At 47.3% G+C, this 17,095-nt stretch overlaps 1 protein-coding gene across 3 annotated transcripts; it reads right to left on the bottom strand.

Moving 5' to 3' along the window:
• Nucleotides 1-7,567: 7,567 nt before the first annotated feature.
• On the bottom strand, nt 7,568-12,291 carry LOC125406451 (glutathione S-transferase Mu 6). 3 transcript variants are annotated; one of them, XM_087897652.1, is made up of 8 exons: nt 12,132-12,291; nt 11,716-11,791; nt 11,223-11,287; nt 10,863-10,944; nt 10,668-10,768; nt 9,699-9,794; nt 9,439-9,587; nt 7,568-8,052 (listed from the first exon to the last, which is right to left on the bottom strand). In XM_087897652.1, the coding sequence occupies exons 1-7, from the start codon at nt 12,165-12,167 to the stop codon at nt 9,462-9,464; spliced, it is 582 nt and encodes a 193-aa protein (XP_087753778.1). In that variant the 5' UTR covers nt 12,168-12,291; the 3' UTR covers nt 7,568-8,052; nt 9,439-9,461. The 3 variants fall into 3 exon arrangements, with proteins under 3 accessions (XP_087753778.1, XP_087753777.1, XP_087753779.1); XM_087897651.1 differs by having other exon boundaries at nt 9,439-9,549; XM_087897653.1 differs by lacking the exon at nt 11,223-11,287 and having other exon boundaries at nt 9,439-9,549.
• Between the last annotated feature and the right edge of the window lie 4,804 nt (nt 12,292-17,095).

Below are 17,095 nucleotides of genomic sequence, written 5' to 3'. Positions count from 1 at the left end.
GACCAATACCGGAGTCCAGTGGGGGCGGGCCAGGTCCAAGGTGAGAGCCAATGGAGCTTGAGCTCAGATATTGAGCAGTGGGTTGGCTGGGCCCCTAAAGCAAAAGGCGGGGCTGGACTTGCCTGCTCCTCATTAGTGGCTCATCTCTCCTTCCTTGTGGGGCTGCTGTTCTCTGCCCCTCTGTCTAGCTGTCAGCTGCACTGCCTAGTGGTGACAGTTCAGGAGGCCTGGAACCTTGACAAATGTGCTCTGAGGACAAAATTATCTCTTGTATTGTGAATACATGAAAAAGGAAAAACTGGAAAACATGATAATGTAAATATAGTCATGCATGCAAGATAAATCTTTCTAATTAAATTTGCTTCAACTAGGGGTGTGTGTGTGTGTGTGTGTGTGTGTGTGTGTGTGTGTGTGTGTCCTGGAGAATGTAATAAATTTATTTATTTTTTCAGTTTTTTTTATTTTGATATAATACTAGCCTTTGAAAGAATTCATAAAAGAAAAAGCACACACTCATCTCCTATGACCCCTAGCTCCTCCCTTGTTCAGGTGCTCTCCCACAAACTTGTCCTCCCTAGTCTCCCCACTTCTGACCCCTCTCAGCGTGAGTACAAAAGCTTATAACCAAGATCGCATTTTGTTTCTCTCCAGCACCATCCTGGGGATGAGTAAGACCCGGAAGGAGCTGTGGTTTATAATCATTTCTGTTGCACCAACTCCCAGCCAGGCCATTCATATGGACCTGTAATTTATGAAAATTGATGGAGCATGTTTCTCTCTGCAAGGGTTGATTCCCCAAATTCCTAAGGAACAAGTTTTCTTTGTCTTATGTTTCTTCTTCTTCTTCTTCTTCTTCTTCTTCTTCTTCTTCTTCTTCTTCTTCTTCTTCTTCTTCTTCTTCTTCTTCTTCTTCCTCTTCTCCTGCTTCTGCTTCTGCCTCTTCCTCTTCTTCCTCTTCCTCTTCCTCTTCCTCTTCCTCTTCTTCTTCTTCTTCTCCCTCTTCTTTTTTTTTTTGTTTCTTCTTTTTCTTCTTCTTCGTTTGTGATGGCTTCAGAGACTGGCCTTGGAACTCTAGGTAACCCAGGGCGGCCATGAATTAACTTCAGTTCTCCTGCCTCAACTCCCAAGTGCTGAGATTAAGAGCATACAGCACCATGCCTATCTCTCTTAGAATGTACCATCAACTCACTCCAATCCTGAGTTTTTAAAAACGGGTTTTATGTTTGTGTTGGTTTTATTTCATTGTGTTAAAAATGTCGTTGAAGAAGAGGAAACCTTCCCTAATTTGCAAAATCGTTGTACTGAAATATTTTTTTAATATTTATTTATTTATTATGTATACAATATTCTGCTGTGTGTATGCCTGCAGGCCAGAAGAGGGCACCAGACCCCATTACAGATGGTTGTGAGCCACCATGTGGTTGCTGAGAATTGAACTCAGGACATTTGGAAGAGCAGGCAATGTTCTTAACCTCTGAGTCATCTCTCCAGCCCACTGATATATTTTTTTTTAGGCCTGATTTTTACTAACTTGCAAATCTCAATAACACAGCAGTGTGAAAAAGATTCCAGCCACAGAAGGTGCCCTTCATGTTCTAGAGACCTTGTGAAGGCCACCTGCCTAGGGGTACCCTTCTTAGTCCTCTCAAATCCTTGTGAACCAGGCACTATTAGGGTCTCCAGGCAGTCCTTCGAGGCAATGGCGAAAGCTGGTGTGACATCCAAAGCAAGTGTGAACCAAACTTTATGGGAATCGTACAAAGCCATACAGGGGCCTTGCTGGGGACCACTGCAGGTAACCACAAGCAAGCATGGGGTGGGCATACCAGGCTCCTCAGCACTGCACAGCCAGTGCCACACAGGACTGTCAGGCCAGCCTCAAGGACAGTCACTTCAGGAGGCCACTTTGTTGAAGGAAAAGAAGGAGCCTAGGCTTTAAAGGGCAAGAATGGGACAGGGATCAGAGACAAAAAGAAGGGCAGGTGATACCTTGAGGTCAGGAAGAGGAAAGAAAAAGTGAAAGAGAAGGCAGTGCAGGGCTGGAGGGGAGTGGCTGCTGCTGAGGCCCCAGCTTCACAAGGAGTGAATGAGGATCTCACCTCAACTTGTGTTCTGTTGAGGCCCCAAGTGTTGCCCCAAGCAACACTTTAGTGGCCATCTTTGTGAGCATGGGTCTGGGAGAAGCAACTGGTCTTCATGCAGGTGAGGTCTGCTCCAGGCCCTGTGAGTGAGGAGCTAGCAGGAGCTCAAGCCTGTGGGACTCCACTCTAGGAGGAGCCTTTCCCTGTGGTGCTAATACAGCCTCTCTGGGAAGTGAAATCTCCAATTTCCTGTAAAGAACAGGAGACCTGGCCAGGGGCGGGGGGTGGGGTGGCTCATACGTAGAGAATCAGAAAGCTCACTTAATAATCCTGCAGGCTCTATCACACCATGACTAGCTATCAGAAAAAGCTGAGGTCCAAAGGTGTTAGGCGGCTTTCTCCTGCTCATGCAGCTGGTCCCTGGGACAGGAACTGAGTCAGCCTGGCTCTAGGGCTCCCATTCTGTGTCCTCTCTGCCCAGTCCCCTCCTCTCTTCCTTCAGGACACCCCATCACCCCCTGTCTTCACAGACATGCTCCTTTCCCACAGGGAACATCCTCCTGGGTGGTTCACACAGAAAATACCTGGAACAGGACAAAGAGGTCCAGAGCAGGCAAGGGCAGCAGACCAGAGAGCCCAGATCTCAGCAACTGATCTCATAAACCCTGGATGAGTGCGCAAGGAGAGGAGGGGCAGCCTGGAGGGTTGAGCCAGTTCTAATAACTCCTGAAAGTAGAGGTCCAACCTGTTCTATGTGGAACCTCAGGCCAATCTCACTGTGCCCCAAGCTGCCTCATACCCAGCCCTGCTACAGAGGACCGTGGGCACTGGATGTGTTTTGTTCCATCTCACCAGGAGAGCTCAGATAATCCCTACAGCGTTCAGCGCTCTAGAGCCGCTGGCCTCAGGCTGTAGCCCTCAGGTCTCCAGTCCATCCTCCCATAGCCGTGCCAACGACTGCACAATCACCAAGGCTATTCCTGTATCAGAACCAGAGCCAACTAGGATCTGAAAAAGCAGAACATTAGATGGAGAGACACTTCGGACCACAAACCTGTTGTGCTGTTGCCTCCAGTACCCGAGTACATACCAAATGGACTCGAGGACCCCTGATTGGCTGTGAAGTGGTGAAGGCTACTGTGACTCCCAGTAGCCAGATGACTCCTATGCCTCTTGCTCTCTGCTGTACTTAGTCACAGAATGGCGGTTCATCTTTGCATGGCTCGCTCTGCTTCATATTAAGATAATTTAATATCTTAAATTGATATTAATTCATATCTTAATTAATTAATAATTAATTAATTAATAATATTAATAGGATATTATTAATATCTTAATATATCAATTAATATCTTAATTGATATCTAATATCAAGATAAGATAATTAACATTAAGATAATTGAGTATCAGTGAAAATACATACATAACCCCATCTCACAGATATGAAACAAGACACCCAGAGGATGAAGGGAGAAAAACTTGAGAATGAAGGAAACTGTTCCATTTGATTTCAGCTTCCAACCAGGGAGCTGGAGAGATGGTTCAGTGATTACCAGTGATGGTTACGCAACCATAAAGACCTGAGTTCTGATCCCAGCATCCATGTAACAAGCTAGGCATAGGTCCATGCCGAGCATTAAGGAGTGGGATAGAAGCCTAGCTGGAGTTTGTTGACTAACAGCCCATCTGAAAACCATGAGCTGAACTACTCGGTTCAGATAGAGAAGATGCCTCAAACAAAAAGGTGGAAAGAGCTAGAGGAGCCCTGATGTCCTCCCATGTCCCTGTGCATGCTTGCAAAACACACACACACACAAATTCTTCCAACTTGACTCCTGCATGTCTACTCAAATCTAGCACCAACTATATCTCTTGGGTCTCAGTATTTCTCCAGTTGGGGCTATAGGTCAGTATGATATTCTATAGATGGGGCATGAAGTCTGTCTGTCTGTGAACCTCTGCCTAGCTTGTCCCCTACAACTCGCAGCCTGTCCTATTCACACACACTGTGCTTTGTACCATAGAGCACAAGATGGCACCATTTTAGGTGATCTTGTGACTGGCCATAGCACACTACCTCAACCACAGGATGTGTCTGATCTCTGCCTCACTTGTAGAAGGGGAATCTCTTGCCTTGCTTTGGACTTGTTTTTGCTCTCTCCTTCCTGTACTTTAGATATCACATCATCTAAGGACAGGAGTGCCAGACCGAATATTACAAGTGACCAGTGTCCTCTCACAAATTGACGAGGCCCTTTGTTCTTCCAGAAACCCTTATCCAGAAATGTCCTTGGGACGTTTCAACAAGAAATACAAGAACACACAATCTCTCTTAGTTTGGCTAGGGGGTATCAGCTGGCCTTGAACCCGTTTTCCCCTATAACACCACTCCCCCCTCCCAGTTTGTCATCACAAGAGACCTTCAAAGTCCAGAACTCCACACTTCAGACTCCACCATGCTGTGCTTCCTCCCTTCCTGTGGGTATTGAAAAGGTCTGTCCTGGGAGCAGTTTGGCTCCATGCTTCCCTCGTGAGCTGCTTTCACTTCTCCAACCCTAAACCCCAACAAAGAGGAAGCACCCTAGGGAATGGAGGGAGCATGGGTGAAAGGAGGCTGAGACCCTGAAAGACTCCATGGAGCCAAGTTGCTCAGTTTCCTGGGCTCACCATAAGAGAAGATAAACTGAGGACAGACCTTACAGAGGTCCCAGGCACCTAACTGTCACACTGGCTGCCTCACATCTACCCAGAAGTGAAGACAGTCTCTACCATGTGCTCTGAAAATCATAATATTCTGCTAAGCACATGGGGCCACACATACATATGTACACACGTGCATAACATGTATGTATATGTGTGTATTTTTGAACTTCAAATTACTTTGCATATGTATCCAGAAAAAGGAATTAGTGTATCATCTAGTAAGTCTTTTTTTTTTAAAGGAAATAATTTCTAACAGTCTAATTTCCAGAGTAGCTGTAACATTTTCTATTCTTAGGGGCAAGGCAAAACCCTTCTAATTACCCCACGTAATCACCAGATCTGCCATCTTGACCACGACTGCTTGACCATGGCTAATTTGATGTGTAAGGCAAATCTACAATGTAGTTTTGTTTGCTCAGTGATTAGTGATTTTGAGCAACTTTTATGTGTTTATTGTCAATTGTACATCTCCTCTAAAAAAATGTCTGTTCAAGTCTTTTGCCCAGGTTTGAGTTATTCGGTCTTCTCTTTGCTGAAGTTACCTGTGTCTACAGGTATGTTCATCAGAGCACAGCCAGATCGATTCATTACATGATACTAAAAATGACCCAGGAAAGGAGCGGCAGGTGACTCAGTCTACAAAGCACTGTATGCCATACAAGTACAAGGATCTTGGTTGGCAAGGTTAGTGTTCCTGTGATAAAAACTTCGACTCCCCAAGCTGGGTAGATGGAGACTCTCTGGACTGACTCTGTAGACGGCTTACTCAAAGCAGTGAGTGCCAGGTTCAGTGAAAGATCTTAAGAGAGCCTGAGGAAGATACCCGATATCAACTGCTGGCCTGCATGTCCAGGCACGTGTGCACATGCGTGTGTGCACTCGAGGCCAGGGCTATTCACGGGAAGTGTTTTCTAGCCTCTGCTATAGAATGATAACAATATTAGTCTGGTTTAATATTTCTGTCTTCTTCACTTTTATATATGCCCATTAACTTCTCTTTTTCCTGCTGTTGTTGCATCTGGGCTTCAGTGTGTGTTTAGTGAAGGTTGGCTTAGAAGGGTTCTGATCTATTCAATGAGTAAAGGAAATAATCTCTTCTCTCATCTTATAGGCTCTACCTTTAATTAATCACTTATTTCACAGGGATCCTTACATCCTGTCTATGAGTGCTTATTTCTCAACTGCTGTAGGAGGCAGCAGCTGGAACTGGGCATAAGGACAATGCCCAGGAATCTGTCCTACAACCTGTTCCTAATAATAAACAGGAAGGCTTGACAAAGGCCAGGATCCAGGAGTGACTGCCCTCAAGGATCCTGCTCATCGGATGTTTCTTCAGTGAACCCAGTGCCTTTGTGGGTGACCTGACTACAGCTGTGGGTGATCTGACGGCCCCTGTGGTGACGTCATGGCCCCTGTGGGTGACCTGACAGCACCTGTGGGTGACCTGACAGCCCCTGTGGGTGACCTCACGGCCCCTGTGGTGACGTCACGGCCTCTGTGGGTTACCTGACAGCCCCTGTGGGTGATCTGACTACAGCTGTGGGTGACCAGACGGCCCCTGTGGTGACGTCATGGCCCCTGTAAGTGACCTGACAGCACCTGTGGGTGACCTGACAGCCCCTGTGGGTGACCTCACGGCCCCTGTGGGTGACCTCATGGCCCCTGTGGGTGACCTTACAGTATCTCTAGTGACCCACAGCTGCTCCAGGGCCTGGAAAAGCAGACCCCCCATCTCCAGTTGCCCAAGGAAACTGAAGCCTCTTTTATTTTTTTCCCCTGTTTGTTGTTTTGAGATAGGGTTTCTCTGTAAATTGCAGCCTGTCCTGGACCTAGCTCTTGTAGACCAGGCTGGCCTAAATTCACAGAGATCCGCCAGCCTCTGCCTCCTGAGTGCTGGTATTAAAGGTGTGTGCTGCCATCACGCGGCTTAATTGTAGCCTCTTAAGTTCTTCAACTGGGTCTCTGGGTCAGACCACAGCACCTCCACATGGAAAAATTCTTCTGTACCTCATTCTATGCCTTCTCCAGAACCATTGGCATTTCCAGAGCTCTTCCTCCAAACACTGGTACAAGCATCTCTAAAAGCAAACCTTCACAATTTCCTGAACATTAACAATGAGCCAGACACTGCCATACATTTCAACAAGGCCAGGATCCACCCTCAATGAGCGATGATTGGATTTGTTGAAGATCTCACAACACAATCACCAACAATGAGGAATATTTATAGCAAAACATCTTGTAGAGAGAGATGACTTCCAGGAAAGGCCAGATGTTGAACCTGGAGCCTGCTCACCCTCTGGCCATCAGCCCGGCACCTTTCTGACACAGGCCTAGAGGTGCACATGGCCAATAGAGGTATTGCACACTGCAGGATGATGGATGAGGGACTCCTATAAGAAACCCAGGTGAACACCATCAGGGGACATTGTGGTCTCTCTCTTTTAAAGATTTATTTATGTATGTGTGTCTGCACTAAGTGTATTTGAGAGTTCAAGGAGGCAACAGACAGCATCAAATTCCCGGAACTGGGCTTATAGGTCATTGCTTACCATCACGAGAGTGGTGGGAACCCAAACCAAGGTTTTATACAAAAACAGGAAGTGCCCTTAACAGATTAGCCATACTTCCCACCCTGTGCATAATCTTACCTCCTGCCTGCCTGAAAGCCCAGCTCCCCCCATGTTTCCATCACCTACCTGTTCTTATGAAAAACAGAACAAAGGCTGCACATCAATGCAGCCCCTCTTGCGAACGCCAGGAAATAAGACAGGACACAAAGAAAGCATGGCTCATACTTTACTAGAGATCAAAAAGGGTTGGGTGATCCCACTCTGAAGACAGAACCTATACACCAGGCAGTATGGATCTTTAGGCAACAACTCAGCTTCCCCAAGCACAGACAATGGTTGTGTGTCTAATAAGAAACACGACAGAAACAAGTAAGAGAAGAAAGGGTCTTTGCCAAGGACGGGGGCTGAAATTTTAAGGCTTGAGTGAAAAGAGGCTGTGCAAAAGGGGAGGCAAGGATTTGTGTAGAAGGGAGGTAACAAAAAGACAGAGAAAGAAATGCAGGACGTGGGCACAGAAGTTTCTGGAAGCTAGCTGCGGCCCCGTTGATGTCCAGGGTACTGGGGGCACTGACAGATCTTCCCTGCCAGCACCAGCAGTGTAGGTCCTACTTGTTACCCCATATGGCCAGTTTTAAGTACAAAGGACTCGGGAGGAAGCGGTTGCTCTTCATATAGGCAGAGATCCTCTTCAGGCCCTACGCATGGAAAAGAGAAAGCAGGCTCTCAGGTGGGCAAACTCACTCTAGGAACATCCAAGAGAGTTTATAATCCAGATGCAGAAAATCCATCCAACCACCCTGCAAAATCAGCCCCACCATCTCCATTAGGCAGGGAAGCAGAGGTACCCAGAGGTTAAGAAACTTCCTCACTCTCTGATGGCTAAGAGGGTCAGTCCACCTCTATGGCTGCCATTCTGCTCTCTGCACTACCCCCTGTGTCCCATAGAGGGCACTGTCACTCCTAGCTAGATTGTCATGCCTCTAATGAAAAGAAGCAAAGATCCAGAAAACCCAAAGACCTGAGTACTTGCACATATGGCTTAGAAGAGAGTCCAGATCCCACCCAGGGATTCAGCAAACCCCGAGTGTGAACGGAGAGGGGTAAGTGGGCTGCAAGGAGTGGCCAGCTCTAACTGCTCACCTGAAGCTTCTCCATTTGAGCCCTGAGCAAACTCTCCCTGAGCCCCAGCTAACCTCATCTCTAGCTCTGATTCAGTAGAGTGTGTTACAGGGCACCTCAGCAAAGAATGCACAGATCATTTTTAAGGACCAACAGAGAGCCGGAGCTACCAGCCCCCAAGAAGCCACACCCATGCATCTCTGCCATGCTTACTGCTTCAGCTGTTCCCAGTCCCAGGATGGAGGGACATTTTTGCATGTCCTGTTGGGTCACACATAGAGGATAATCAAAGAAACTGAATAAAAATAAAAATATGACCTCGTTTCATAGAGGAACATAAGATATGAAAGAAGACAGGCAGGCAAGTTTAAAGAGTACACCCACCGACAGAACTCAAGAAAAAATCATCCCCGGGAGTGGACTGGTATCACCATGCATTCCTAGTTTGAAACATGACTGACTATAGATTCTGCAGGCCGTGTGTGACAACTGAGTATGCTTTGGTTCTGCACATCAGTCTTCCTTGGTCTCTGCCCAATGGTTGCAGGAACAAACACATTCTTCACATATTCTGCATGCCACAGGTCCTGGGCAGGAAACCCAGACTGTACAAAGGCCTGACTTTCCCTTTTGCACAAATCAGAGAGATGCACTGAATGCTGCCTTTAGAAGTCAAAGGCAGCCAGGAGCTGAGAACAGCCTCTCTTGGAGCCAGGATCATGAGCAAACTGCCCTCCACAGTCTCAGATCCCTTATCAGTCCAGTGGGACATCTAATTCTATCCAGATTACTATTGCAATGATAAACGGACTCCAAAGACCTAAGAGGCTGAACATGCATCCTGGCAGAAAGCCAGGAATCAATAGATCCTTCTTATTCTTCTTTTAATTATCAGGACTAGAGAAATATCCTAGAAAGGGGAAAGGAAAGGACATCCAAGGCAAGGAGGATCAGGACTTCACCTCAAAGCGGGCCATAAAGTTCTTCAGGTTGGGGAAGGCATCCAGGCACGTGGTCTCAAATATACGGTGCTGGTCCAGGATATCATAGACAAGGAAATCCGCAATGGTGATCTGCAGGAGGTGGGGTCAGTGGGATGGGACCTGGTAGCCTGGGAAGAATAGCAGCTCCTCCTTCACCTCCTCCTCTTTCCTTCCTCCTTCTCCTCCTCCTCCTCCTCCTCCTCCTCATTCTCTTCCTCCTCACCAATTGCCCTCTTTACCTTGTCCCCTGCAAACCATGGCCGCTTGCCCAGGAACTCAGAGTAGAGCTTCATCTTCTCAGGGAGACCCTTCAAGAACTCTGGTTTCTGTTTCTCCTGAAGCAGAAAACAGCTGTCACATCCTCGTTCAGGCCCCAAGGGAGGAAGAATAGCCTCACGGGGCTCTTCAAAGGAGCAGGCTCCTTCCTAAGACCAGGCTTGCACCATCTGATGTCTCACTGTTTTCACGGTTAGGCTCCTGTCTGCTAACAGGCTTAATCTCTTGGCAGTGATCAGAAGTTAGGTAGGAATGCCACATTGCTCCTGAATCTGTCACAACTGGCATCTAACCTAGGACTTCGTGGGTATCTCATGCTTCTTGATCGAGAGGGCCAGTAGAAGCAGAAAAGCAAAGTACTTAACCATTTCAAGAGAAGAGAAGAAGTGTGTTCTAGGAGATGGTACAAAGACAAATTCTCAAACATTGAGTAGGGCAAATACAGTTGAACAGGGTATGATTCAAAAGGGATAGTGGTCCTCCTGCTGACCATAAGCTACCTTTTAGCAAGAGGCCCTCATTTTTGCTACTACTGAGGACTCAGTTGTGGAAAAACTGTTGGGTTTGTTTCTGAACACCCATGACTTCTTTCGCTCTGACTTTCATCTGTGAACTCCAGGAGTGGTAGTTAGTGTGTGAACTGAACAAGGAGGTACAAGCTCAAAGTTGAAGAGAACTGAAACCAGGAATCCACTATGTAGGAAATGAGTTTCCAACCGTGGGTGTCATGACAATGCCTCGCAACTTCTTGCAATTGATACAGTGTTCATTGACAAAATGAGGGTGAGTTGGTAGCTCAACATGTTGGTAGAATAGGAAAGCCTGGGAAATCAGTATGGGTGGGTTCAAATTCCAGACGAAAAGTGTGGATGTGAACACAAGCCCTTAACTCCTCCTGCAAACCCAGTCTATTCCAAAGAGTGGGAACTCACAAAGTCAGGTCTGTAGGAGAGCATGACTATCTGAATGCGGGTGTCCATGACCTGGTTCTCCACAATATCCACACGCATCCTCTCTTCCTCTGTCTCCCCACCTGCAGCACACAGCACACTCAGCCTCAGCACCCCACCCCAGACAAGCCCAGGCGGATGACCTCCATGCCCCACCCTGCTGCCAGCCCCACTTACACAGGTTGTGCTTGCGGCCAAGGTAGCGCAAAATGGCGTTGCTCTGAGTGATCTTGTGGGGCCCGTCAATTAAGTAGGGCAGCTGGATGGACAAGCAGGGATGGTCAGATGGTTATATGCAGTCCCAGCATACCATCCTTGGGTGAGGACAGGCACAGGGCCTGGCACTCACTGTGCCTGGCATGGGAAACTTTCCATGAACACAGTGCACACGAGTGGAAGAGCTGGGATACAGCCCATACCAAAAAAGTGATGTGGACAACCAGGGGCGGGCGGATGAGAAATCCAAGCCTGGAACTCCTGATCTGTGCAAAATAGGAACAAAATAACCTTCCTCAATCCTCCCTTCCCTGCACCTACATTGGGAAAGTCGAGGCCCAGCTTGTATTTCTCGTTCAGCCATTGACTTCGGTCATAGTCAGGAGCTGTGGTGGACAAGGGAACATGAAATCAAAGGACCCATGTGTTCAGATCCCTTTCCCAAGACCCTCCCAAGGAATTGAAGACTCTCTGAGACAGCAGACCTGCAAGCTGACTCACGCAGTCTCACACTGCACGTTTTCAAGGATAAATAAGTCTATAAAGGCTGTGGGCTCCTTCATCGCTAAAGCTTACAAAATCTTTAGCCGAGTGCTGAAGGGAATGGAACCTAGTTATATTTACAGATGACCCACTAATCTTTTCTTAGCATCTTCCATTAGTAGAGCAAACTACACGGTTAAGGTTCTATAAGGGGGTATAGTCTAGTTCCAACAAGAAGAGGCAGAGCTGAGAAACAAGGGGCCTAGGCATGGGCCACTGGGCAGCAATGGGCAGGAGTTGGGCAGGGATCGGACTAGGAAAGTGCAATCACCATCGCCCATCGTGTATCTCTTCTCCTCATAGCTTGAATCTGTGTATTCCAGGAGCAGGCGGATGGCATGGGCCAGCTGTGACAGACAATCAGAGATAGTGAGATTCTTTACCCCCTCCAGATGAGTCCCCACCTCTCTATCCTAATTTTACCATTTCTATGCGCTCTCTCTCTTTCTCGCTCTATCTCTGTGTGTGTCTCTCTCTCTTCTCTCTCTCTCTCTCTCTCTCTCTCTCTCTCTCTCACACACACACACACACACACACACACACACACACACACACACACTCACAACTGAAATGGCATGCCTCCACAGATTGCCTTCTGGAAGACAATCTTCCCCGGCAAACCCATCTACTGCCCGTGTGTCCTTACGCCTCCTCCAAGTCTTACTCTGTCTTAGGACCCTCACTTACCCCGCGGATGTCCCAGTAACCCAGTGTCATGGGCATGGTGCTGTGGTCCGAAAGGACAGGGTCAGTGTCAGACTAGCCTCGACGTTCTGAAAGCTGCCAGAAATGGAGAGATCTGGGCTTACCTCTGTCAGTTTTTCAGACCGCCAGTTCCCACCCCCATTTTTGATCAATACCAGAGTCCAGGGGGGCGGGACAGTCCCACCCCAGGTAAAAGCCAATGGAGCTTGAGCTCAGATATTGATCAATGGGTCTGCTGGGCTCCTGTCTAGCTGTCAGCCGCACTGCATAGTGGTGACAGTTCAGGAGGCCTGGAACCTTGACAAATGTGCTCTGAGGACAAAATTATCTCTTGTATTGTGAATACATGAAAAAGGAAAAACAGGAAAACATGATAATGTAAATATAGTCATGCATGCAAGATAAATCTTTCTAATTAAATTTGCATCAACTAGGTGAGTGTGTGTGTCCCCTGGATCGTGTGGTAAATTTATCTATTTTTTTTTAGTTTTTTTTATTTTGATATAATACTAGCCTTTGAGAGAATTCATAAAAGAAAAAGACACACTCTTCTCCTATGACCCCCTAGCTGCTCCCTTGTTCAGGTGCTCTCCCCCAAACTTGTTCTCCCTGGCCACCCCCACCTCTGACCCCTCCCAGAATGACTATAAAAGCTTATAACCAAGATCGCATTTTGTTTCTCTCCAGCACCATTCTGGGGGTGAGTAAGACCCGGAAGGAGCTGTGGTTTATATTCATTTCTGTTGCACCAACTCCCAGCCAGGCCATTCATGTGGACCTGTAATTTATGACAATTGATGGAACATGTTTCTCTCGGCAAGGCTTGATTCCCCAAATTCCTGAGGAACAAGTTTTCTTTGTCTTATGTTTCTTCTTCTTCTTCTTCTTCTTCTTCTTCTTCTTCTTCTTCTTCTTCTTCTTCTTCTTCTTCTTCTTCTTCCTCCTCCTCCTCCTCCTCCTCCTCCTCTTCCTCTTCCTCCTCCTCCTCTTCCTCTTCCTCTCCTTTTTCTTCTTCTTCGTTTGTGATGGCTTCAGAGGCTGGCCTTGGAACTCTAGGTAACCCAGGGTGGCCATGAATTAACTTCAGTTCTCCTGCCTCAACTCCCAAGTGCTGAGATTAAGAGCATACAGCACCATGCCTATCTCTCTTAGAATGTGCCATCAACTCACTCCAATCATGAGTTTTTTAAAAACGGGTTTTATGTTTATGTTGGTTTTATTTCGTTGTGTTAAAAATGTAGTTAAAGAAGAATAAACCTTCCCTAATTTGCAAAATCGTTGTACTGAAATATTTTTAATATTTATTTATTTATTTATTATGTATACAATATTCTGCTGTGTGTATGCCTGCAGGCCAGAAGAGGGCACCAGACCCCATTACAGATGGTTGTGAGCCACCATGTGGTTGCTGGGAATTGAACTCAGGACCTTTGGAAGAGCAGACAATGTTATAACCTCTGAGCCATCTCTCCAGCCCACTGATATATATGTTTTTGGCCTTATTTAATAACTTGCAAATCTCAATAACACAACGGCATGAAAAAGATTCCAGCCACAGAAGGTGCTCTTCATGTTCTAGACACCTTGCGAAGGCCACCTGCTCTAGGGGTACCCTTCTTAGTCCTCTCAAATCCTTGTGAACCAGGCACTATTAGGTCACCAGGCAATCCTTCGAGGCAATGGCGAAAGCTGGTGTGACATCCATAGCAAGTGTGACCCAAACTTTATGGGAATCATACAAAGCCATACAGGGGCATCACTGGGGAACACTGCAGGTAACCACAAGCGAGGATGGGGTGGGCATACCAAGCTCCTCAGCACTGCACAGCCAGTGCCACACAGGACTGTCAGGCCAGCCTCAAGGACAGTCACTTCAGGAGGCCACTTTGTTGAAGGAAAAGAAGGAGCCTAGGCTTTAAAGGGCAAGAATGGGACAGGGATCAGAGACAAAAAGAAGGGCAGGTGATACCTTGAGGTCAGGAAGAGGAAAGAAAAAGTGAAAGAGAAGGCAGTGCAGGGCTGGAGGGGAGTGGCTGCAGCTGAGGACCCAGCTTCACAAGGAGAATGAGGGTCTAACCCCCACCTCGAATTCTGCCGAGGCCCCAAGAGTTGCCCCAAGCATCCGTATTTAGTGGCCATCTTTGTGAGCATGGGTCTGGGAGAAGCAACTGGTCTTCATGCAGGTGGGGTCTGCTCCAGGCCCTGTGAGTGAGGAGCTAGCAGGAGCTCAAGCCTGTGGGACTCCACTCTAGGAGGAGCCTTTCCCTGTGGTGCTAATACAGCCTCTCTGGGAAGTGAAATCTCCAATTTCCTGTAAAGAATGGGAGACCTGGCCGGTGGGAGGGGTTGTAAATACATAGAGAGTCAGAAAACTCACTTAATAATCCTGCAGGCTCTATCAGACCGTGACTAGCTATCAGCAAAAGCTGAGGTCCAGAGGTGTTAGGTGGCTTTCTCCTGCTCACGCAGCTGGTCCCTGGGACAGGAACTGAGTCAGCCTGGCTCTAGGGCTCCCATTCTGTGTCATCTCTGCCCAGTCCCCCCTCTTCTCCTTCAGGACACCTCGTCACCCCCTGTCTTCACAGACATGCTCCTTTTCCACAGGGAACATCCTCCTGGGTGGTTGACACAGAAAATACCTGTAACAAGACAAAGAGGTCCAGAACAGGCCAGTGCAGCACACCAGAGGGCAAAGACCTCAACAACTGATCTCATAAACCCTGGATGACATGCACAAGGGGAGGAGGGGCAGCCAGGAGGGTTGAGCCAGTTCTAATCACTCCTGAAAGTAGAGGTTCAACCTGCTCTATGTGGAACCTCAGGCCAATCTCACTGTGCCCCAAGCTGCCCCATACCCAGCCCTGCTACAGAGGACCGTGGGCACTGGATGCGTTTTGTTCCATCTCACCAGGAGAGCCGGCTCAGATAATCCCTACAGCGTTCAGAGCTCTAGAGCTGCAGGCCTCAGGCTGTATGTAGCCCTCAGGTCTCCAGTCCATCCTCCCATAGCCGTGCCAGCGTCTGCACAATCACCAAGGCTTTTCCTGTATCAGAACCAGAGCCAAATAGATCTTAGAAAGCGTGAAGTCTTTCTGTGAACCTATGCCTAGCTTGTCCCCCACAACTCGCAGCCTGTCCTATTCACAACACACTGTGCCTTGTTCCATAGAGCAGAAGATGGCACCATTTTAGGTGATCTTGTGACTGGCCATAGCACACGACCTCAACCACGGGATGTGTCTGATCTCTGCCTCACTTGTAGAAGGGGAATCTCTTGTCTTGGTTTGAACTTGTTTTTGCTCTCTCCTTCCTGTACTTTAGATATCACTTCATCTAAGGACAGGAGTGCCAGTCCGAGCACCCAGGCATGGAGCGTGTCTCTCCCTCCCCAAGGGCCCTTCCAGATAGCATAGCCCTGAATGGAGAAGGATTACAAGTGACCAGTGTCCTCTCACAAATTGACGAGGCCCTTTGTTCTTCCAGAAACCCTTATCCAGAAATGTCCTAGGGACGTTTCAACAAGAAATACAAGAACACACAATCTCTCTTAGTTTGGCTAGGGGGTATCAGTTGGCCTTAAACCCGTTTTCCCCTATAACGTCACTTCCCTCTCCCAGTTTGTCGTCACAAGAATCCTTGAAAGCCCAGAACTCCACACTTCAGACCCCACCATGCTGTGCTTCCTCCCTTCCTGTGGGTGTTGATAATGTCTGGCATGTCTGGCCTGAGACCAGTTTGGCTCAACGCTTCCCTCGTGAGCTGCTTTCACATCTCAAACCCTAAACCCCAACAAAGAGGAAGCACCCTAGGGAATGGAGGGAGCATGGGTGAAAGGAGGCTGAGACCCTGAAAGACTCCATGGAGTCGAGTTGCTCAGTCCCCTGGGCTCCCCAATAGAGAAGATAAACTGAGGACAGTTCTTGCAGAGGACCCAGGCCCCTTCCTGTCACACTGTCTGCCTCACATCTACCCAGAAGTGAAGATAGTCTCTACCATGTGCTCTGACAGTCATAATATTCTGCTAAGCACATGGGGCCACACATACATATATACACACGTGCATAACATGTATGTATATGTGTGTATTTGTGAACTTCAAATTACTTTGCATATGCATCCTGAAAAGGAATGAGTGTATCATATAGTAATTCTTTTTTTAAAAGGAAATAATAACTAACAGTCTAATTTCCACAGTAGCTGTAACATTTTCATTCTTAGGGGCAAGGCAAAACCCTTCCAATTACCCCACGTAATCACCAGGTCTGCCATCTTGACAAAGACTGCTTGACAATGGCGAATTTGGTGTGTGAGGCAAATCTTCAATGTAGTTTTGTTTGCTCAGTGATTAGTGATTTTGAGCAACTTTTATGTGTTTATTGTCAATTGTACATCTCCTCTAAAAAAATGTTTGTTCAAGTCTTTTGCCCTGGTTTGAGTTATTTGGTCTTTTGTTTGCTCCAGTAGCCTGTGTCTGCAGGTATGTTCATCAGAGCACAGCCAGATCGATTCATTACATGATACTAAAAATGACCCAGGAAAGGAGCGGGAGGTGACTCCGTCTACAAAGCACTCGTATGTCATGCAAGTACAAGGACCTGAGTTGTTAAGCCTAGCGTTGCTGTGATAAGAATTTCGACTCCCCAAGCTGGGTAGATGGAGACTCTCTGGACTGACTCTGTAGACTTACTCAAACCAGTGAGTGCCAGGTTCAGTGAGAGATCTTAAGAGAGCCTGAAGAAGATTCCTGATGTCAACCGCTGTCCTGCATGTCCAGGCACATGTGCACATGCGCACATGCACACGTGGCCAGGGCTATTCACGAAAAGTGTTTTTTAGCTTGTGCTATAGACAAAAACAATATTAATCTCGTTTAATATTTCTGTCTTCTTCACTTTTATATACGCCCATTAACTTCTCGTTTTCCTGCTGTTGTTGCATCTGGGCTT

Source organism: Myodes glareolus, chromosome 17, assembly GCF_982192425.1.
Source record: "Myodes glareolus chromosome 17, mMyoGla1.1, whole genome shotgun sequence".
Taxonomy (NCBI): domain Eukaryota; kingdom Metazoa; phylum Chordata; class Mammalia; order Rodentia; family Cricetidae; genus Myodes; species Myodes glareolus.
This window is presented reverse-complemented; position numbering and strand designations above follow the sequence as displayed.

What these genes read in the sequence shown, in the direction of transcription:
- LOC125406451 (XM_087897651.1), bottom strand. Translation starts at nt 12,167, where the DNA reads ATGCCCATGACACTGGGTTACTGGGACATCCGCGGG. An exon ending in TCTCCTACAGACCTGACTTT is followed by an intron (nt 9,795 to 10,667) that starts GTGAGTTCCCAC and finishes TTTCTGCTTCAG; the next exon opens with GAGAAACAGAAACCAGAGTT. An exon ending in ACTTTATGGCCCGCTTTGAG is followed by an intron (nt 8,053 to 9,438) that starts GTGAAGTCCTGA and finishes TTCCATGCGTAG; the next exon opens with GGCCTGAAGAGGATCTCTGC.